Raw genomic sequence first — 22920 nt, 5'->3', positions numbered from 1 at the left:
CAATCACGGTTTTGCTGGTGTCAATGATGGTTTTGCTGGTGTCAATGATGGTTTTGCTAGTGTCAATAATGGTGGTGTTGCTGGCGTCAATGCCAGTGTTGATGACGGTGTTGTTTCTGGTGTCAATGATGGTGTTGTTGGTATCAATTATGCTGGTGCTGGTGTTGATGATGGTGTTATTGCTGGTGTCAATGACTGTATTGCTGGTGTTGGTGTTGGTGTCGATGACAGTGTTGTTGCTAGTGCTGGTGTTAGGGCTGGTATTGTTAGAGTCATAGAACACTACAGTACAGAAACAGGCCCTTTTGGCCATCCAGTTGTGCTGTAGAATTTGAGCCGCATAGTCCCGTCGACCTACACCTGGACCATAGCCCTCCATATCCCTTCTATCCATGTAACTATGCAAACTTCTCTCAAATATTGAAATCAAATTCACATTCAAGCTCGTTCCACACTCTGACCACCCTCTGAGTGAAGAGGTTTCCCCCCGTGTTCCCCTTAAACATTTCACCTTTACCCTTAGCCCATGAGCTCTAGTTGTAGTCTCACCCAACCTCAGTGGAATAAGCCTGCTTGCATTTACTCTATCTACACCCTTCATAATTTTTTATATCTCTATCAAATCTCCTACAATCTTCTACGTTCTACGGTATAAAGTTCTAACCTATTCAATCTTTTCTTATAACTCAGGTCCTCAAGTTCCAGCAACATCCTTGAAAATTTTCCCTGTCCTCTTTCAACCTTATTTACATCTGACTTGTAGGTAGGCGACCATAACTGCACATAATATCCCAAATTAGGCTTCACCAGTGTTTTATACAACTGCAATATAACATTCCAACTCCTGTACTCAAACACGAGGAAATCTGTAGATGCTGGAAATTCAAGCAACACACACAAAATGCCGGTGGAATGCAGCAGGCCAGGCAGCATCAATAGGAAGAAGTACAGTCGACATTTCGAGCCGAGACCCTGTACTCAATGCTTTGAAGGGCAATGTGCCAAAAGCTTTCTTAACGACCTCGTGCCTCCACTTTCATCCTGATAGTTGATAAACAATAACGGACCCAGCACTCATCCCTGTGGCATTCCACTAGTCACAGGCCTCCTGTCAACTGACAGGAGTTGTCCTGTCAGTCAACTCCTGACAGTTGACTGTTCTGTCAACTAGTGCTACTAGTTACTACTAGTAGTAGTAACCATCTACTGCTACTCTCCGGCAAAACCAAGCTCTACTTCAATTTACTACCTCATCTTGCATGCTAAGTGGCTGAACTTTTTTGACCAACCTCCCATGTAGGACCTTGTCAAGTGCCTTGCTAAAGTCCATGTAGACAACATCCACTGCCTTGCCTTCATCAGAATTCCTGTTAACATCCTCTAAAAATTCTACAAGATTGGTTAGACATATCATACCACGCATAAAACCATGCTGACTATCCTTAATCAATCCATATCTGTCCAAATACTCATATATCCGGTCTCTTAAAATACATTCCAATAACTTTTCCACTACTGATGTCAGGCTCACCGGCCTATAATTTCCTGGTTTATTCTTGACTTTCTTAAACAGCGGAACAACATTAGCTATCCTCCAATCCTCTGGTACCTCACCTGTCACTAAGGGTGATTTAAGTATCTCTTCTAGGGCCCCTGCAATTTCTGCAGTTGTCTCCCACAGAGTCAGAGGGAACACTTTGTCAGGCCCAAGGGATTTGTCCACCCTGATTACCTCAAGACAGAAAACACCTCTTCCTCTGTAATCTGAATCGGGTCCACGACCTCGCTGTTGCTTGGCATCACTTCTATATCTGACTCCCCTGTAAGTACAGAGGCAAAAAATCCATTTAAGATCTGCCCATCTCTTTTGGCTCCATGCATTCTGTTCTGATCTTCCAAAGGGCCTATTTTGTCCCTTGCAATCATTTTGTTCTTAACATATCTGTGGAAGCCTTAGGTTTCTCCTTTGCCTTGTCTGCGAGGGCAACCTCATGCCTCTTGATTCCTTTCTTATGTGTTCTCTTGCATTTCTTATTCTCCTCAAGTACCTCATTAGTTTCTACCTGCCCATACATTCTATACATCTGCTTTACTTTCTTAAACAAGCCCTCAATACCTTTCAAAAACTAAGGTTCCCTAAATCTGTTATCCTGGCCTTTTATTCTGACAGGTATGTACAAACTCTCTATTCTCAAAATTTCTCTTTTGAAGGCCTCCCACTTACCAAGTACACCTTTGCCAGAAAACAGCCTCTCAATCCACACTTGCCAGATCCTTTCTGATCCCTTCAAAACTGGCCTTTCTCCAATTTAGAATCTCAACCCAAGGACCAGACCTATCCTTTTTTATAATTACCTTGAAACTAATGCTATTTTAATCACTAGATGCAGTGTATTCCCCTACACAAACTTCTGTCACCTGCCCTGTTTCATTCCCTAATAGGAGATGAAGTATCACAAGCTCTCTCCTTGGGACTACTATGTGCTAATTAAGGAAACTTTTCTGAACACATTTGACAAACTCTATCTCACATAGTCCCTTTACAGTATAGTAATACCAGTCAATATGTAGAAAATTAAAATCACCTACTATAACAACCTTGTGTTTCTTGCAATATTCTGCAATCTCTCTACAAATTTGTTCCTTTAAATCCCTGGGACTGGGGTGGTCTATAATATAGCCTCATTAGCATGGTCATACCTTTCTTATTCCTCAGTTCCACCCATAAAGCCTCGCTACACAAATTCTCCAGTCTGTCCTGATTGAGCATTGCTGTGACATTTTCCCAGATTAGTAGCACCACTGCTCCCCCTTTAATCCCTCCCACTCCATCACGTATAAAACAACGGCACCCCAGAATATTGAGCTGCCAGTCCTAACCCTCCTGCAACCAATTCTCACTAATGGCTACAATATCATTATTCCACGTGTTGATCCATGCCCTGAGCTTATCTGCCTTTTCTACAGTACTTTTTGCATTGAAATATCTGCAACTCAATACTCAACATTTTGCTTTCTGACTTTGTCTGAGGGCTTAACAACATCTGTCTCCATAACCACTCTACTATTTGTTCTGGCATTCTGGTTCCCATCCCCTTGCAACTCTAGGTTAAACTACACTCCCCCCACCTCTGGGCAGCACTAGCAAACCTTCCTTCTCGGATATTAATCCTCCCTCAGTTTAGGAACAAACTATCTCTTATGTGCAGGTCCCACATTCTCTGGAAGAGAGCCCAAAGATCTGAAGCCCTCCCTCCAACAGCAACTCCTTAAATTGTATGATTTTCCTGTTTCTGGCTTCACTAACACTATTGATGGTGTTGATGTCAATGATGGTGTTGTTGCTGGAGTTGGTGTTAATGATGGTGCTGGTGTTGGTGTCAGTGTCAATCGCTGTGTTACTGGTGTTAGTGTTGATGACGGTGTTGTTGCTGGTATCAATAATGATGTTATTGCTGGTGTTGGTGTCAATGTCAATATCTGTGTGTTGCTGGTGTCTGTGTTGATGACGGTGTTGTTGCTGGTGTTGGTGTCTGTCAATATCTGGTGTTGATGACGGTGTTGCTGATGTCGACGACAGCGTTATTGATGGTGCTGTTGCTGGTGTCAGTGGCTGTGCTGTTGCTGGTATCAATGACGATGATGTTGCTGGTGCTGGTGTCGATGACAGTGGTGTTGCTGGTGTCGGTGTTATTGATGGTGTTGTTGCTGGTGTCAGTGGCTGTGCTGCTGGTGCTGGTGTCAATGATGGTGACGGCGTTGATACTGATGTCGATGATGGTGTTGTTGCCTGCGCCGGTGTTGTTCTCAGTAATGGTGGTGTTGGTGCTGGTACTTGTGTTAATGCCGATGACCTATGTTGGATCAATCCTGCAGATGTGACTCAGGCGGGGACTGCGAGTGTCTGTGCACGGCCATCGCCGCCTACGCTGAAGAGTGCAACAAGAGAGGAGTTTATGTCCGCTGGCGGACACAGGATCTCTGCCGTAAGTACTCTATAATGGGGTAAGGTCTTTTGTCGTGGTGTTACTTGAGGGGCGTGCACCTTCCCATGGTGGAGACTCAGAGGCAAGTAGTCAATTTGAGGGAGGCTCGGTGGCACAGTGGGTAGTGCTGATGCCTTACAGCTCCAGTCCTGACCACAGGTGCTGCCTATGTGGAGTTTGCATGTTCTAACTGCTTCCCCGGGGTCCTCCAGCTTTTTCCCACATCCCAAAGTAGGTTAATTGGCTGTTGTAAATGGTCCTGAATGTGAGACGTTCCAGGGGAGTTGAGTCAATCAATGGATGTGTGAAGGGAAAGTGGGGTCAGACAGTACAGACTGGGAGTGGCTGTTAGAGGGACAAGTCCATATCTAATGTGTGGGAGTCAGCTGGTTAGAGCTTTGGGCAGCATGTTCCTGTGAGTATGGAGATATGGACACCAAAGTTCATGGACTGGTGATGATAAGAGATATTATAAGTTTAGTCTCAAAGAAAATTGGCCCTTTATGTAAGGAAGGATGCACCAGCCTCGAAAGGCTCCAGTGTAGGTTCACAAGATTAATCCCAGAAATGAAAGGCTTAACCCATGGGGAGTGTTTGATGTCTCTGGGTCTGCACTTGATGGAGCTCCATTAGAAAGAGAGGGAATCTCATTGAAACCAGTCAGATTCTAAAAGGCCTGAATAGAATTGATGAGGACAAGATGTTTCTAATAATGGGAGAGTTAAGGATCTGATGACACAACCTCAGAATAAAGGGATGTCTTGTTAAAACTAAGATGAGGAAAAATTTCAGCCAGAGGGTGTGAATCTATGGAATTCATTGCCTCAGAGGTGGGTGGAGGTCATGTCATTAGGTGTGTTTAGGCAGAGATTGGTATGTTCTTGATTGCTAAGGGGGTTAAGGATAAGGGGAGAAGGTGGCATAATGGGGTTGAAAAAACAGATCTGATTGAAAGGCTGAGTGGTTTAGATGGGCTGAATGACCTAAATTCTGCTCCTGTCTTCTGGTCTTACAGGAAGAATATGTAGGGGCAAGGAAGTGCCAATTAGACAGGATCCTAGAGGCATGTAAAGGAAGGAAATTGAACAAGGAACTTGGAGGGTCAAAGGGCCATAGAATATCAAACAGGATTAAAGAGAGTCCCAAGGCAGGTTGTTGACCAGGGTGGGGGAGGTAGTTTGGAGCTGTTTGGATTTGAGGAGTTATACTGATTGGGGTGGAGGGGTTCAGTGCTTTGGGGGTGGATGGGGTGAGTTTGGGGTGTGTTGGTCAGAGGTGAGTTGGTTAGGGTTGTTGGGGATGTAGGAGTTCGTTGGTTGGGGTGAAGGGGTGAGTTGATGAAGTTCAGTAGGTTGAGGATGGATGGGGCTCGGTTGGTTGAGGTTGACCGGTTGGGGTTTTGGGAGCAAAGGGGAGTGAGTTGGAGTTGGGTGGTTTGTGTGGTTGGGGAGAGGGGGTGAGTTGATGGGGGTTCAGTGGGTTGGGGGTGGATGGGGATTGGTTGGTGGGGTTTTGAGAACAGAAGGATGAATTGGTTGGTGGTGTGTGGGTAAGCAGTTTGGTTGGTTGGGGTTTTTCTGTAGGGTGTACAGGGACTAGGTGTTTTGGGGGTTGGGTACACCAGATCCTTTTTTTCTGGGGTCTGATATCCTGTCTTGTGCAGCCCTGCAGTGTGAGAAGGGGAAGGTGTACGAAGCCTGTGGTGCCCCGTGCCAGAAGAGCTGTGCTGACAGGGCTGGGGGGGCCGACACTCGCTGCCCCTCACTCTCGTGTGTTGAAGGATGTTTCTGCCCCGAGGGAACTGTGTGTGATGGTGAGACACCTGCCTTCGCTACATCTGAAACTCCCCCTCCCCTCTCTCCAGACCCTGACACTTCCCCTTGTCATTGCCCCTAGATATTACACCCTTCCCTTCCTGGACACTGCACTACTTCCCCTTCCTGCCCCTCCCTAAATATTGCCCCACTCCCTCCCAAAGACACTACTGAACCCCATCCCCAACCTCCCCCCTCCAAACATTGTCCCTCCAGACAGTCCCCCTCCCAGGAGATCCTCCACTGCTCTGACGCCGGTATTTGCCTCCACAGACTCGGGGAGCTGCATTGATCCCACCAGCTGCCCCTGCTACTGGGGTGAAGTTGCCTTTCCTGAGGGGACAGAGATCTCCCAGGACTGCAGGAACTGGTGAGTATCCATTGCTGTCTATAACCCCACCTCCATGACTACGGAGCCCTCCCCTTTACTGAGTGACCACAGTGCTGCAACCCCCCCAACACCGAGTGGCCACGGTACTCCATCCTTGACCCTGAGAGACCATGGAGTTGTAACCCCACTTTGAAGGGGCAGAGATAATCCAGGGCTGCAGGAACTGATGAGGTTCCTGCACTGGAAGCAGTCATTGACAGTGTGACCACAGGGCATTCAACCCCACCCCAAGTGACTGTGGAGCTCCCCTCCCCCACCCTAAGTAACCACACGGCTTCACTATGATATCAATTGTGAGCTAAAGAATATTCTCTCTTTCCCCTCCCCACTCTCTCCCCTAACCCTCAAGGGTAAAAAGACTCTGATGGGAGTTATGTACAGGTCTCCATAGTAACCAGAATGTCGGGTACAAATTACAATCAGAATAGAAAAGGCATGTAAAGGGCAATGTTACAATGGTCTTGGGGTTTTAAATGTCAGGAATATTTGGAAAATCAGGTTGGTGCTGGATCCCAAGAGAAGAAATCTGTAGAATCTGTATGAGATGGTTTTGGAAAGCAGCTTGTGATTGAGCCCATTAGGGAAAAGGTAGTTCTGGATTAGGTGTTGGGTAATGAACCAGGTTTTCCAGCTGGTAAAGGAATACAGGTCCATAATTCATTGAAAGTGGCGTCACAAATTCATAGGGTTGTAAAGAAAGCTTTTGGCACATTGGCCTTCATAAATCAAAGTATGTTATGTTGAAGTTGTATAAGGCCCAGTTTGGAGTATTGTGTGCAGTTTTGGTCACCTACCTACTGGAAAGATGTAAATAATATTGAAAGAGCACAGAGAAAATTTACCAGGATGTTGCTGGGTCTGGAGGATCTGAGTTATATGGAAAGATTGAATAGGTTAGGACTTTATTCTTGGAATGTAGAAGACTGAAAGGAGGTTTGATAGAGGTATACAAAATTATGAGGGGCATAGATTGGGTAAAAAGCATGCAGGCTTTTTCCACTGAAGTTGTGGGGCTGCAAGTAGAGGTTATAGGTTAAGGGTGAAAGGTGAAAAGTTTAAAGGGAACTTGAGGGAAAACTTCTTCACTCAAACGGTCATGAGAGTATGGAACAAGCTGCTAGCACAGGCTATGCATGTGAGCTCGATTTCAACGTTTAAGAGAAGTTTGGATAGGGACATGGATGGAGGGTTTGCAGTGCAGGTAGATGGCAGTTTAACTGGCTTAGCAAGGACTAGATGAGTCGAAGGGCCTGTTTCTGTGCTGTTCTTTTCCATGACTCTAAGGGAACACTGAGGAGGCAATGATCACCATAATATGATAGAATTCACCCTGTAATCTGAGAGGGAGAAGCTAAAATTGGATGTATCAATATTCAATTGAGTAAAAATAACTACAGAGGCATGAGAGAGGAGCTGGCCAACGTGATTGGAAGGGGACAAAAGCAGCAATGGCTGCAGTTTCTGGGAATAATTCAGGAGATGCAGGATCATGAAATCCCAAGGAAGAAGAAGAAGAAGCCAGAAGCATTCTGAAGGTAGATGAGGCCACAATGGCTGATAAGGGAAGTCAAGGAGAATATAAAAGCAAAAGAGAGGGCATATAATATAGCAAAAACTGTTGCGAAGCAAGACGATTGGAACATTTTAAAAAAACCAACAGATGGCAACTAAGAAAGCAATAAGGGGATAAAGATGAAATATGAAGGTAAACTAGTCAATATAATATAAATGAGATACCAAAAGATTTTTTCAGATATACAGTGGCATGCAAAAGTTTGGGCACCTCTGGTCAAAATTTCTGTTACTGTGAATAGTTAAGTGAGTAGAAGATGAACTGATCTCCAAAAGTCATAAAGTTAAAGATGAAACATTCTTTTCAACATTTTAAGCAAGATTAGTGTATTATTTTTGTTTTGTACAATTTTAGAGTGAAAAAAGGAAAGGAGCACCATGCAAAAGTTTGGGCACCCCAAGAAATTTGAGCTCTCTTAACTTTTACCAAGGTCTCAGACCTTAATTAGCTTGTTAGGGCTATGGCTTGTTCACCATCATCGTTGGGAAAGGCCGACTTATGCTAATTTCAAAGCTTTATAAATACCCTGACTCCTCAGAGCTTGTCCCAACAATCAGCAGCCATGGGCTCCTCTAAGCAGCTGCCTAGCACTCAGAAAATTAAAATAAATGATGCCCACAAAGCAGGAGAAGGCTATAAGAAGATAGCAAAGCGTTTTCAGGTAACCATTTCCTCCGTTTGTAATGTAGTTAAGAAATGGCAGTTAACAGGAACGGTGGAGGTCAAGTTGTGGTCTCGAAGACCAAGAAAACTTTCCGAGAGAACTGCTCATAGGATTGCTAGAAAGGCAAATCAAAACCTCTGTTTGACTGCAAAAGACCTTCAGGAAAATTTAGCAGACCCTGGAGTGGTGGTGCACTGTTCCACTGTGCAGCGACACCTGCATATATATGACCTTCATGGAAGAGTCATCAGAAGAAAACCTTTCCTGTATCCTCACCACAAAATTCAGTATCAGAAGTTTGCAAAGGAACATCTAAACAAGCCTGATGCATTTTGGAAACAAGTCCTGTGGACTGATGAAGTTAAAATAGAACTTTTTGGCTGCAATGAGCAAAGGTATGTTTGGAGAAAAAAGGGTGCAGAATTTTGAGAAAAGGACACCTCCCCAACTGTTAAGCACGGGGGTGGTTTGATCATGCTTTGGGTTGCATTGCAGCCAATGGCACAGGGAACATGTCACTGGTAGAGGGAAGAATGAATTCAATTAAATACCAGCAAATTCTGGAAGCAAACATCACACCATCTGTAAAAAAAAAAGCTGAAGGTGAAAAGAGGTTGGCTTCTATAACAGGATAAAGATCCTAAACACATCTCAGAATCCACAATGGACGACCTCAAGAGGCGCAAGCTGACGGCTTTGCCATGGCCATCCCAGTCCCCTGACCGAAACATCATTGAAAATCTGTGGATGGACTTCAAAAGAGTAGTGCATGGAAGACGGCCCAAGAATCTCACAGAACTAGAAGCCTTTTGCAAGGAAGAATGGGTGAAAATCCCCCAAACAAGAGTTGAAAGACTCTTAGCTGGCTACAAAAAGTGTTAACAATCTGTGATACTTGCCAAGGGGTGTGTTACTAAGTACTGACCATGCAGGGTGGCCAAACTTTTGCTTCGGGCCCTTTTCCTTTTTTTGTTATTTTGAAACTATAAAAGATGGAAATAAAAAAGTAATCTTGCTTAAAATATTAAAGAACTGTGTCATCTTTAACTTTATGCCTTTTGGAAATCAGGTCATCTTTTACTCACTTAGCTATTAACAGTAACAGAAATTTTGACCAGGGGTGCCCAAACTTTTGCATGCCACTGTATAAGATGTAAAAGAGAGGCAAAAGTGGATATTGAATTGCTGAAAAATGATGCTGGAGAAGTGGTAATGGGGTCAAAGAAATGGCTGATGAACTGAATAAGTATTTTGCAAGAGTCTTTGCTATGGAAGACACCAGCAGTATGCAGGCAATTCAGGAGTGTCAGAGTGAGTTTTGAGGTACTTGAAAGTGCATGATAAACTACGCCCTCCCCCTCCATTCCTTCCCCTCCCCTCACTCATTCACCCTATCTCCCCTCCCATGCTGACTGAATGAGACACTGATGGGTTCGAGTTATTTTATTTATTTTTTATTGAGATGTAGTGCAGAATAGGCCCTTCTGGCTGTTTAAGCTGCACCACCCGGCAACCCCTGATCTAACCCTAGCCTAATCACGATACAATTTACAATGACCAATTAACCCACCAACTGGTACGTCTTTGGACTGTGGGAGGAGGAAACCCACTGGGGAGAATGTACAAACTCCTTACAAACAGTGGAGGGAGTTGTACAGTAAAGCGTTGTGCTAACCAGTACTCTACTGTGCCACCCTGAGTTGCTCAGAGAGAGGCTGTAATTGGAGCTACAGTCCCTTGGGCAAGTGCCCTTGGCACCATCACCCTCAGCTGCTTCATCAGCGACCCTCCTTACATCATAGGACCTGCGATGTTTCTTTGGATATAGAGATATTGATCAGTGAAGTGGGAGAAGACAGGAGAGTGAGGTTGAGAGGGATAATAAATCAGCTAGAATGGAATGGTGGAGAGGACTTGGTGGGCCTAATTCTGCTCCTATATCTTCTGGTCTTACGGATTCTTCCCCCCTTCCCTTTCTCTCTGCCTCCCCCCTCTACAGTACGTGCCAAGCTGCAGACTGGGTGTGTGTGGGTGGCCCGTGTGAGGAGATCTCTCTGTGTACGGACTCGGAGTTCCAGTGTGGTTCCGGCCGCTGTATCCCCAGGTCCTGGTTCTGTGACAATGAGGATGATTGTGGGGATGGTTCTGATGAGCTCTGTGTGTCCAGCTGTGAGCCCTGGCAATTCCAATGCACCAGTGGCCAGTGTGTCTCCCAGCGGGAGCGATGTAACGGCTGGCCAGACTGCAGTGACTATTCGGACGAGAGGGGTTGCCCTGTACCTGACTGTGCACAGGAAGAGTTCCGCTGTGACACAGGGCCGTGCATTGCTGCCGAGCGGGTGTGTGACGGACATGCGGACTGCGCTGATCAGTCTGATGAGTCAGGTACTGTGTGCCACATGGAGAGGGTGGGCTGACCTGTGGGGAGTGCGGGCTTCCATACACACATCCCCAGGGCTGACCCATGGAGAGCACAGGCGTCCATACACATATCCCCAGGGCTGACCCATGGAGAGTGCAGGCGTCCATACACATATCCCCAGGGCTGACCCATGGAGAGTGCAGGCGTCCATACACATATCCCCAGGGCTGACCCATGGAGAGCGCAGGCGTCCATACACACATCCCCAGGGCTGACCCATGGAGAGTGCAGGCGTCCATACACATATCCCCAGGGCTGACCCATGGAGAGCGCAGGCGTCCATACACACATCCCCAGGGCTGACCCATGGAGAGTGCAGGCGTCCATACACACCTCCCCAGGGCTGACTCATGGAGAGCGCAGGCGTCCATCCCCAGGGCTGACCCATGGAGAGCGCAGGCATCCATACACGTGTCCCCAGGGCTGACCCATGGAGAGTGCAGGCGTCCATACACGTGTCCCCAGGGCTGACCCATGGAGAGTGCAGGCGTCCATACACATATCCCCAGGGCTGACCCATGGAGAGCGCAGGCATCCATACACACCTCCCCAGGGCTGACACATGGAGAGTGCAGGCGTCCATACACAGATCCCCAGGGCTGACCCATGGAGAGCGCAGGCATCCATACACACATCCCCAGGGCTGACCCATGGAGAGCGCAGGCATCCATACACTCATCCCCAGGGCTGACTCATGGAGAGCGCAGGCGTCCATACACACATCCCCAGGGCTGACCCATGGAGAGCGCAGGCGTCCATACACACATCCCCAGGGCTGACCCATGGAGAGCGCAGGCGTCCATACACGTGTCCCCAGGGCTGACCCATGGAGAGCGCAGGCGTCCATACACGTGTCCCCAGGGCTGACCCATGGAGAGCGCAGGCATCCATACACGTGTCCCCAGGGCTGACCCATGGAGAGTGCAGGCGTCCATACACGTGTCCCCAGGGCTGACCCATGGAGAGTGCAGGTGTCCATACACACATCCCTAGGGCTGACCCATGGAGAGCGCAGGTGTCCATACACGTGTCCCCAGGGCTGACCCATGGAGAGCGCAGGTGTCCATACACGTGTCCCCAGGGCTGACCCATGGAGAGCGCAGGCGTCCATACACACATCCCCAGGGCTGACCCATGGAGAGTGCAGGTGTCCATACACACATCCCTAGGGCTGACCCATGGAGAGCGCAGGTGTCCATACACACATCCCTAGGGCTGACCCATGGAGAGCGCAGGTGTCCATACACGTGTCCCCAGGGCTGACCCATGGAGAGCGCAGGCGTCCATACACACATCCCCAGGGCTGACCCATGGAGAGTGCAGGCGTCCATACACATATCCCCAGGGCTGACCCATGGAGAGTGCAGGCATCCATACACATATCCCCAGGGCTGACCCATGGAGAGCGCAGGCATCCATACACATATCCCCAGGGCTGACCCATGGAGAGTGCAGGCGTCCATACACACATCCCCAGGGCTGACCCATGGAGAGCGCAGGCGTCCATACACGTGTCCCCAGGGCTGACTCATGGAGAGCGCAGGCATCCATACACACATCCCCAGGGCTGACCCATGGAGAGCGCAGGCATCCATACACACATCCCCAGGGCTGACCCATGGAGAGCGCAGGCATCCATACACATATCCCCAGGGCTGACCCATGGAGAGTGCAGGCGTCCATACACACATCCCCAGGGCTGACCCATGGAGAGCGCAGGCGTCCATACACGTGTCCCCAGGGCTGACTCATGGAGAGCGCAGGCATCCATACACACATCCCCAGGGCTGACCCATGGAGAGCGCAGGCATCCATACACACATCCCCAGGGCTGACCCATGGAGAGCGCAGGCATCCATACACACATCCCCAGGGCTGACCCATGGAGAGCTCATTCAGCCCTGAGGCTCAGCCTGGTAAAACTGCCAATATCTCCCCCTTGCTTCTTCCCCCTCGCCCCTCACCCTCCCCTACTCCACCATCTCCTCTCTTTCCCTTCCCTCTCTCCCCTGCCCACTTTTCCCTCCCTCCCCTTCCCCTCCTCTCCATCCTTCACCACCTTCCCCATCCTCACTCCCTATCCCCTTCCCAACACACTGCTACTCTTCCCCCTCACATCACCAGAGCTATGGTTCCCTCCCTCCATGTAACCTTGTTGCCCCGGTTCCCAGGATTCCTGTAGATTTGTGGAATTACCAAAAAATGTCTTACTGTCCTGTGAGACAGGGAAGTCAAGCTGAGTAAAGCGTGTTGGAGTATTGATGAAGGTCTGCTCCATCCCCAGCACAGGGTGAGGTCGAGGCCACTCAGGGCTTGAACTTGTCATCTTGCGCCCCTCCTCTCCTCTCTCCAGAGCAGAGTTATCTCTGTTCTAACAACGCAGCAGGAGGATTTGTGCACTCAGAACCATGAGCAGATGCAGTGATTCCACTCTGCTGAACAAGAGGGGGTGGGAGAGAATGCAGATTCTGGGTGCTCAGTCAATGTGCAGAAGGTGTTGCTGGCTCCCAGTAAGGCCCTGCAGTACACCCCTCACCCCTGACCCAACCACACCCTTGCCCCCACCCCCCACCCCCCAGCTCAGCCACAACCCTCACCTTCTGGAGCCACTGCTGTCCCCGGTGAACGCTCTCGCACTGTGCTGTCAGGGTGGGAGTGCCTGGGTTTAGACACTGTGCTGATGAAGGAATGTCAATGTGTTTCCGAGTCAGGACGGTGGTTTTACCTGCACAGCTGCACATACCCTTGCTGGTATAGTGGGAGCTGGGTTTGGGGTACCCTCGGTAGGCTGCTGTGAGAAAGCTGGTGATGTGGTACCTCCCTATAGATTGCTGGTCCCCGTGTGGAGTGGGACAGTTCCAGTGTGGGACAGGTCGCTGCATCGACTACGCTCGGAAATGCGACGGACACGATGACTGTGCAGACTTCAGTGATGAACGTGGGTGTGTGTGTGGAACAGGACAGCTACAGTGTCCAGACGGGAGATGCCTGCAGAAGGAGCAGCTTTGTGACGGGACTGAGGACTGCGATCCGGGGCTGGATGAGCTGATGTGTCCTTCAACGGGTATGTACTGACTCCAGTCTCAGCAGTTCCACAGCATGTCCGGCTGCTCATGCTGACCACTGCCCTGCACCCCCAGTCCACAAGCTCTCAGTGAGGCTGCGGACTGACAGATGTGTGTGGCAAATCACTGTCGACACTCAGCAGGTTATTCAGACATTGCGCTGGTCAACTCTGGCCTAGAGGTGGTTTTGAATATTGCTGAGTGGAGCACTGGGAGTGTATAATGCCCAGGGAGGGTGTAACAGGGCTGGCTTTGCCCACTCAGTGGGTGTCAAATCAGCGTTGGTGCACTGGTGTAATGTAAATTGGACAATGAGAATTTGTATCCATTCAACACATTCGTAGATTAATCTCTGAGGTGTGAGTACAGGCAGTGCAAAGTGTACTGTGTACACTGTGAGTACAGGCAGTGCAGAGTGTACTGTGTACACAGTACAGGCAGTGCAGAGTGTACTGTGTACACTGTGAGTACAGGCAGTGCAGAGTGTACTGTGTACACTGTGAGTACAGGCAGTGCAGAGTGTACTGTGTACACTGAGTACAGGCAGTGCAGAGTGTACTGTGTACACTGTGAGTACAGGCAGTGTAGAGTGTACTGTGTACACTGTGAGTACAGGCAGTGCAGAGTGTACTGTGTACACTGAGTACAGGCAGTGCAGAGTGTACTGTGTACACTGTGAGTACAGGCAGTATGTGGCATGCAGTGTGTGTGCTGTGCATATGGAGAGTAAGCATGGTACAGTGTGTGTACAGTGTATATGTATGGACATATATATGGGCAGATGGCACACGGGTTGCAGTACGTGGAGTACAGTGAGGTCTGTCTGTCTTGGTTTTATTTCAGACATCCTGCAGATTTTGCTTTGCGGTTGATGTTCACGACACTGGGCTCATATTGAATATCTCACAGGTTAGAGTCCAGACTGAATCCAAACGATATTTATTCAGTCTGTTCCCACTCCCTGCTCAGGATCCATGTCTCTGTTTGCCACGGCTATTCACAGACATTCCCAGGTCCAGGGTCAATGTGATTGGGGTCTCTCCTTCCCCCAGTCCCTCGACCAGTGAGGTCCTTAACCCATCTCCATTCCTTTCCTATCCAAGACCCTGTCCAAGGCCTTTGAAATGTTGTCTTTGCTTCTCCCTCCACCACCTCCTTTGGCAACTCATTCCAAATAACACTTGATGGTCAGATTACCTCTAAATGAGTGCCCTGTCATCATAGACTGTTCTCTCCCATTCTAGTCTCCCTGGCGAAAAAATGTAACTATCTATCCTACCTACGTCCTCCTAAGTTTATAAACCTCTGTATAGTCACTGTGGTGAGAACAAACCCAGCTGTCCACCTCAGCTCTCCATCCCACGCAGTGTCCTGGGGATGCACTTCCGCACATTCTTCCTATAACGAAGTGATCAGAACTGTATACAGTCTCCAAGTGTGCTCTAATGATTTGTAAAGCTGTAACATGAAGTTACAACTCTTGTACTTAGTGCCTCAAGAAATCTTCCCTTTCTCCTGTAGTCCGCTCTCCTCTCGTATCAGTTTCCTTCATTTTCAGCCCTTTACCTTTCCCACCCAGTCCACTTCATCTATCTTCCCCTCCCCTAACCTTTTTATTCTGGCATCTTCCCTCTTCCTTTCCGGTCCTGAAGAAGGGTCTTGGCCTGAAACGTTGCCTGTTTGTTCATTTCCGTAGATGCTGCCTGACCTGCTCAGTTCCTCCAGCATTTTGCTCATGTTGCTTTGGACTTCAGCCTCTGCATAATTTCTTGTGTGCTTAAGAAAGCTTCTTCACCACTGTGTCCAACAGTGGAGGGGGGGGGGGGGGGCTGCTGGAGTAGAAATTGTGGGAGCCCTGGCTAAGATAGATGCATCATCACTTGCCATGAGTGAAAAGCTGGCAGACTTAGCAGTAGTGAAGGTCTTAAGGTCTTTATTTAAGAAAGTCTGCAAAGAAACACCTGGGAACTATAGACCTTGTAAGCCCAACATCTGTGGTTAGTAAGTTTCTGGAGAGGATTCTGAAGGAGTAGATATACGTGTATCTGAAGCGACAAGGTTTGATTAGGGATAATCAGCATGGCTTTGTGTGTGGGATATCATGTTTGCAAGCTTGATTGAGTTTTTTGCTAATGCATCCAAGACCAACGATGAGGGCAGGTTGGTAGACATGGTTTATATGGATTTCCATCTGGCCTTCGATAAAGTTCCACGTGGTTGGGTTGGCTGCTTTGGAAAGTCAAGATCATGAGGGAACCAGGGAGAGTTAGCTGATTGGATAATTAGAACTAGATGGCATGGGTGTTGGGTGGGAGGAGAGATGTCATTGGAAGCTGAGGGGCAACTTTTTCATTCAGAAGATGGACACATGGAGGATGGGTGAATGGCCTATTTGCTTGTACACTCACCATGACTCTAAAAGCACCTTGGGTTCGGTGTGTACTCTGAACTGCCGGCTTGTGATTGGGCACTTTGGTCTCCGCAGCGCGGTGTGTGAGGTTTCCTGATCTGTCTCCCCAGCTCCACCTCCAACGTGCCGCCATTATGAGTTCCAGTGTGAGAGTGGTGAGTGCACACCATGGGGCTGGGTGTGTGACCATGAGCTGGATTGTGCTGATGGAAGTGACGAGGAACACTGCAACAGGACGTGTGGGTTGGGCGACTTCCAGTGCGCAGACAACACTCAATGCATCCAACACCAGCTGCTGTGCGACGGGGCCCCGCACTGCGCGGATCGCTCTGACGAAGACATAGACATCTGTGGTGAGTTCCGACAGTGGTGAGAGGAAGAGGGTAGGAGATGAATCAGATAGAAACAGGACTCTTGCACCTGCTCACTTTCTACCTCACACCTCCTTCAGAGTCAGTGTCGAGTTTATTGCCATCAGCACAACTACGTGTAGGCCCTGGTGCAAGGACAAGCTTACCTGCAGCAGTACGGCAGGCACATGGCATTATTTAAGCAGTAAAGAAACATAATACATAACATAAAGAGAAATATAAACAGAAACATAAAGAGACATAAACATAAATGATACACATTTTTACACAATTACAACAGAATAAAACGAAGTCCATTTTAGTACAAAATTATCAAAGTCATGCCGAGCTCTTTCACTGTTTAATCTACTCCTAGATCAATTTAACCCTTCCCTCCTACCCAGCACATCATTTTTCTTCCCTAAAGTAACTGTCTCTACCACCCCAGCAGTGTGTTCCAAGGACCCACTACTCTATGTGGGGGGGGGGGGGAAAAATTCCTCTGACATCTACCATAAACTTGCCCCCCTTCTCTGGTATTCGCCACTACTGCCCTGGGAAAAATCACGAGCTGCCCAATCTATCCATCCCCCTTATCATCTTGTACACCTCTTATCAAATCACCTCTAATCCTTCTTCACTCTAAAGAGAAATATCCTAGCTCGCTTAACCTATTCTCATAAGAGAGGTTCTCTTATCCAGGCAGCATCCCAGTAAATCCTTGCACCCTCTCGAAAGCTTCTAATCCTTCCTGTAATAAGGAGAGGAGAACAGAACAGAACACAGAGCTTTATAGTGCTGCAATATTACCTTGCGGCTCTTGAACTCAGTCCCTTGGGCAATGAAGATCCCTGTGGAACATCACTGGTCACTGACCTCCAGGCAGAATGCACTCCATCCACTACTTCCCTTTGCCTTCTGAATCTACACACCCAAGTTTCCCTGGATTCCCTGGACTTTCTGAGTGAGCCTAAACTCCATATACACTACATCCACTGCTCTACTTCATCAATTTGTTTTGTTCTTCAAAGAATTCAATCAGACTTGTGAGGCATGACCTGATGCTCACAAAGCCATACTGACGATCCCCAATCAGGCTACGCTTCTCCGAATGCTTGTAAATCCTGTCTCTAAGAATCCACTCCAAAAGTTTGTCCACCACTGATAGGAGACTCACTAGTCTATAATTCCCAGGGTTATCCCTATCGCCTTTCTTGAACAAAGGAGTAATATTTACCACTCTCCAATATGCTGCTACTATTCCTGTGGCCAGTGAGGACACAAAGATCATCGTCAATGCCCCAGTAATCTCCTCCCTTCCTTCCCAGAAGTCCTGAATTTAGACCCACTGCTGAAGCTCACTCCATCTACCCGGGGAAACCCACACAGTCACAGGGAGACTGCGCAAACTCCACTCAGTCAGCATTAGTTAGGATCAAACCTGGTCCATGGTGCTGTGAAACACTGGCTCTACCCACTGTGCCATATTCCCATTGCCTTCCTGCTTGAAGGATGTGTCTGATCATCCGTAGGCTCGGGGAGAATCCCACCCTGTCCTTCTGCTTTAAAGATGTGTCTGATCATCCGTAGGCTCGGGGAGAATCCCACCCTGTCCTTCTGCTTTAAAGATGTGTCTGATCATCTGTAGGCTCAGGGAGAATCCCACCCTGTCCTTCTGCTTTAAAGATGTGTCTGATCATCCGTAGGCTCGGGGAGAATCCCACCCTGTCCTTCCTGCTTTAAACATGTGTCTGATCATCCGTAGGCTCGGGGAGAATCCCGCCCTGTCCTTCCTGCTTTAAACATGTGTCTGATCATCCGTAGGCTCGGGGAGAATCCCGCCCTGTCCTTCCTGCTTTAAACATGTGTCTGATCATCCGTAGGCTCGGGGAGAATCCCGCCCTGTCCTTCCTGCTTTAAACATGTGTCTGATCATCCGTAGGCTCGGGGAGAATCCCGCCCTGTCCTGCCTGCTTTAAACATGTGTCTGATCATCCGTAGGCTCGGGGAGAATCCCACCCTGTCCTTCTGCTTTAAAGATGTGTCTGATCATCCGTAGGCTCGGGGAGAATCCCACCCTGTCCTTCTGCTTTAAAGATGTGTCTGATCATCCGTAGGCTCGGGGAGAATCCCACCCTGTCCTTCTGCTTTAAAGATGTGTCTGATCATCCGTAGGCTCGGGGAGAATCCCGCCCTGTCCTTCTGCTTTAAAGATGTGTCTGATCATCCGTAGGCTCGGGGAGAATCCCGCCCTGTCCTTCCAGCTTTAAACATGTGTCTGATCATCCGTAGGCTCGGGGAGAATCCCACCCTGTCCTGCTGCTTTAAACATGTGTCTGATCATCCGTAGGCTCGGGGAGAATCCCACCCTGTCCTTCTGCTTTAAACATGTGTCTGATCATCCGTAGGCTCGGGGAGAATCCCACCCTGTCCTTCTGCTTTAAACATGTGTCTGATCATCCGTAGGCTCGGGGAGAATCCCACCCTGTCTTTCTGCTTTAAACATGTGTCTGATCATCCGTAGGCTCGGGGAGAATCCCACCCTGTCCTTCTGCTTTAAACATGTGTCTGATCATCAGTAGGCTCGGGGAGAATCCCACCCTGTCCTTCTGCTTTAAAGATGTGTCTGATCATCCGTAGGCTCGGGGAGAATCCCACCCTGTCCTTCCTGCTTTAAACATGTGTCTGATCATCCGTAGGCTCGGGGAGAATCCCACCCTGTCCTTCTGCTTTAAAGATGTGTCTGATCATCCGTAGGCTCGGGGAAATCCCACCCTGTCCTTCTGCTTTAAAGATGTGTCTGATCATCCGTAGGCTCGGGGAGAATCCCACCCTGTCCTTCCTGCTTTAAACATTTGTCTGATCATCCGTAGGCTCGGGGAGAATCCCACCCTGTCCTTCTGCTTTAAACATGTGTCTGATCATCCGTAGGCTCGGGGAGAATCCCACACTGTCCTTCTGCTTTAAAGATGTGTCTGATCATCCGTAGGCTCGGGGAAATCCCACCCTGTCCTTCTGCTTTAAAGATGTGTCTGATCATCAGTAGGCTCGGGGAGAATCCCACCCTGTCCTTCTGCCTTAAAGATGTGTCTGATCATCAGTAGGCTCGGGGAGAATCCCACCCTGTCCTTCTGCCTTAAAGATGTGTCTGATCATCCATAGTCTCGGGGAGAATCCCACCCTGTCCTTCTGCCTTAAAGATGTGTCTGATCATCCGTAGGCTCGGGGAAATCCCGCCCTGTCCTTCTGCTTTAAAGATGTGTCTGATCATCCGTAGGCTCGGGGAGAATTCCGCCCTGTCCTTCCTGCTTTAAAGATGTGTCTGATCATCCGTAGGCTCGGGGAGAATCCCACCCTGTCCTTCTGCTTTAAAGATGTGTCTGATCATCCGTAGGCTCGGGGAGAATCCCACCCTGTCCTTCTGCTTTAAAGATGTGTCTGGTCATCCGTAGGCTCGGGGAGAACCCCCCCCGTCCTTCTGATTTAAAGATGTGTCTGATCATCCATAGGCTCAGGGAGAATCCCACCCTGTCCATCTGCTTTAAACATGTGTCTGATCATCCGTAGGCTCGGGGAGAATCCCACCCTGTCCTTCTGCTTTAAAAATGTGTCTGGTCATCCGTAGGCTCGGGGAGAATCCCGCCCTGTCCTCCTGCTTTAAAAATGTGTCTGGTCATCCGTAGGCTCGTGGAGAATCCCACCCTGTCCTTCCTGCTTTAAACATGTGTCTGATCATCCGTAGGCTCGGGGAGAATCCCGCCCTGTCCTTCCTGCTTTAAACATGTGTCTGATCATCCGTAGGCTCGGGGAGAATCCCACCCTGTCCTTCCTGCTTTAAAGATGTGTCTGATCATCCGTAGGGTCGGGGAGAATCCCACCCTGTCCTTCCTGCTTTAAACATGTGTCTGTTCATCCGTAGGCTCGGGGAGAATCCCACCCTGTCCTTCTGCTTTAAAGATGTGTCTGATCATCCGTAGGCTCGGGGAGAATCCCACCCTGTCCTTCCTGCTTTAAACATGTGTCTGATCATCCGTAGGCTCGGGGAGAATCCCACCCTGTCCTTCTGCTTTAAAGATGTGTCTGTTCATCCGTAGGCTCGGGGAGAATCCCACCCTGTCCTTCTGCTTTAAACATGTGTCTGATCATCCGTAGGCTCGGGGAAATCCCGCCCTGTCCTTCTGCCTTAAAGATGTGTCTGATCATCCGTAGGCTCGGGGAGAATCCCACCCTGTCCATCTGCTTTAAACGTGTGTCTGATCATCCGTAGGCTCGGGGAGAATCCCGCCCTGTCCTTCTGCTTTAAAGATGTGTCTGATCATCCGTAGGCTCGGGGAGAATCCCACCCTGTCCTTCCTGCTTTAAAGATGTGTCTGATCATCCGTAGGCTCGGGGAGAATCCCACCCTGTCCTTCTGCTTTAAAGATGTGTCTGATCATCAGTAGGCTCGGGGAGAATTCCACCCTGTCCTTCTGCCTTAAAGATGTGTCTGATCATCCATAGGCTCGGGGAGAATCCCACCCTGTCCTTCCTGCTTTAAACATGTGTCTGATCATCCGTAGGCTCGGGGAGAATCCCACCCTGTCCTTCTGCTTTAAAGATGTGTCTGATCATCCGTAGGCTCGGGGAGAATCCCACCCTGTCCTTCCTGCTTTAAAGATGTGTCTGATCATCCGTAGGCTCGGGGAGAATCCCACCCTGTCCTTCCTGCTTTAAAGATGTGTCTGATCATCCATAGGCTTGGGGAGAATCCCACCCTGTCCTTCTGCTTTAAAGATGTGTCTGATCATCCGTAGGCTCGGGGAAATCCCGCCCTGTCCTTCTGCCTTAAAGATGTGTCTGATCATCCGTAGGCTCGGGGAGAATCCCACCCTGTCCTTCTGCTTTAATGATGTGTCTGATCATCCGTAGGCTCGGGGAGAATCCCACCCTGTCCTTCTGCTTTAAAGATGTGTCTGATCATCTGTAGGCTCGGGGAGAATCCCACCCTGTCCTTCTGCTTTAAAGATGTGTCTGATCATCCGTAGGCTCGGGGAGAATCCCACCCTGTCCTTCCTGCTTTAAACATGTGTCTGATCATCCGTAGGCTCGGGGAGAATCCCACCCTGTCCTTCTGCTTTAAACATGTGTCTGATCATCCGTAGGCTCGGGGAGAATCCCACCCTGTCCTGGCAGCTTCCCCTGCAGCAACAATGTGTGCATCGAGCAGAGCCGTGTATGTAATGGGGTCCCCGACTGTCCACTGGCAGAGGATGAACTCAACTGTGGTAAGTTAAGGGCAACAGGGCAGCACTCCAAATGGAGAGAATAGTTGCAAGTGAGGTCTGAGAGGACGGAGATTGGTAAGAGATGTTTTTGAGGTGGGTGTGGTAGAGACGGATAGACCAGGTCTGGATTGTCCAACGGGCAGGAATGGGTGGGTGGACCAGATTCGTGGGTAAGGGTTAGGGACAAGGATCTGTGATGTGTTGGGGAGGGTGGGTGAGTCAGGGGTAGGTGCTTGAGCGATGGCTATGTCTGATTCTGTGTGTCTGTGCCTGAATAGAACTGGTCAGCCCCACAGCAATACCTCCCAGTGGGAACGAGACCTCGCCCGGCTGCCCAGAGTATCCCTGTTCCAACGGGAACTGCATCACCTTCATGCAGGTAAGTGTTGGAGCCACGGACAGCAGCGATGATTGACTCTGTCAGAGGGTGTATACAGAGAGTGCCCAGCTGAGTGTTACCTGGTGTGTTTGGTGTTGGTGTGTGTCATTGAGTGTGTAGTGTGTGTTACTGAGTGTAGTGTGTGTGTACTGGTGTGTGTTACTGAGTGTGTAGTGTGTGTGCTGGTGTGTGTTACTGAGTGTGTAGTGTGTGTGTACTGGTGTGTGTTACTGAGTGTGTAGTGTGTGTGTACTGGTGTGTGTTACTGAGTGTGTAGGTGTGTGTACTGGTGTGTGTTACTGAGTGTGTAGTGTGTGTGTACTGGTGTGTGTTACTGAGTGTGTAGGTGTGTGTGTACTGGTGTGTGTTACTGAGTGTGTAGTGTGTGTGTACTGGTGTGTGTTACTGAGTGTGTAGGTGTGTGTACTGGTGTGTGTTACTGAGTGTGTAGTGTGTGTACTGGTGTGTGTTATTGAGTGTGTAGGTGTGTGTTACTGAGTGTAGTGTGTGTGCTGGTGTGTGTTACTGAGTGTGTAGGTGTGTGTTACTGAGTGTAGTGTGTGTGCTGGTGTGTGTTACTGAGTGTGTAGGTGTGTGTACTG

At 48.9% G+C, this 22920-nt stretch overlaps 1 protein-coding gene across 1 annotated transcript in view; it reads left to right on the top strand.

Moving 5' to 3' along the window:
- The window catches only part of sspo (SCO-spondin), a 288864-nt gene that overhangs the window by 51616 nt on the left and 214328 nt on the right, over positions 1 to 22920 (top strand). The window contains exons 22-29 of the mRNA XM_073052198.1: positions 3877 to 3986; positions 5650 to 5793; positions 6074 to 6170; positions 10428 to 10597; positions 13678 to 13914; positions 16436 to 16678; positions 21817 to 21939; positions 22218 to 22318. Of these exons, the coding sequence (XP_072908299.1) occupies positions 3877 to 3986; positions 5650 to 5793; positions 6074 to 6170; positions 10428 to 10597; positions 13678 to 13914; positions 16436 to 16678; positions 21817 to 21939; positions 22218 to 22318 (1225 nt within the window). The remainder of the gene's footprint in view (positions 1 to 3876; positions 3987 to 5649; positions 5794 to 6073; positions 6171 to 10427; positions 10598 to 13677; positions 13915 to 16435; positions 16679 to 21816; positions 21940 to 22217; positions 22319 to 22920) is intronic.

Source organism: Hemitrygon akajei, chromosome 1, assembly GCF_048418815.1.
Source record: "Hemitrygon akajei chromosome 1, sHemAka1.3, whole genome shotgun sequence".
In the NCBI taxonomy this organism is placed as follows: domain Eukaryota; kingdom Metazoa; phylum Chordata; class Chondrichthyes; order Myliobatiformes; family Dasyatidae; genus Hemitrygon; species Hemitrygon akajei.
Note: the sequence above shows the minus strand (reverse complement) of the source record. Positions and strands in the feature narration are given on the sequence as shown.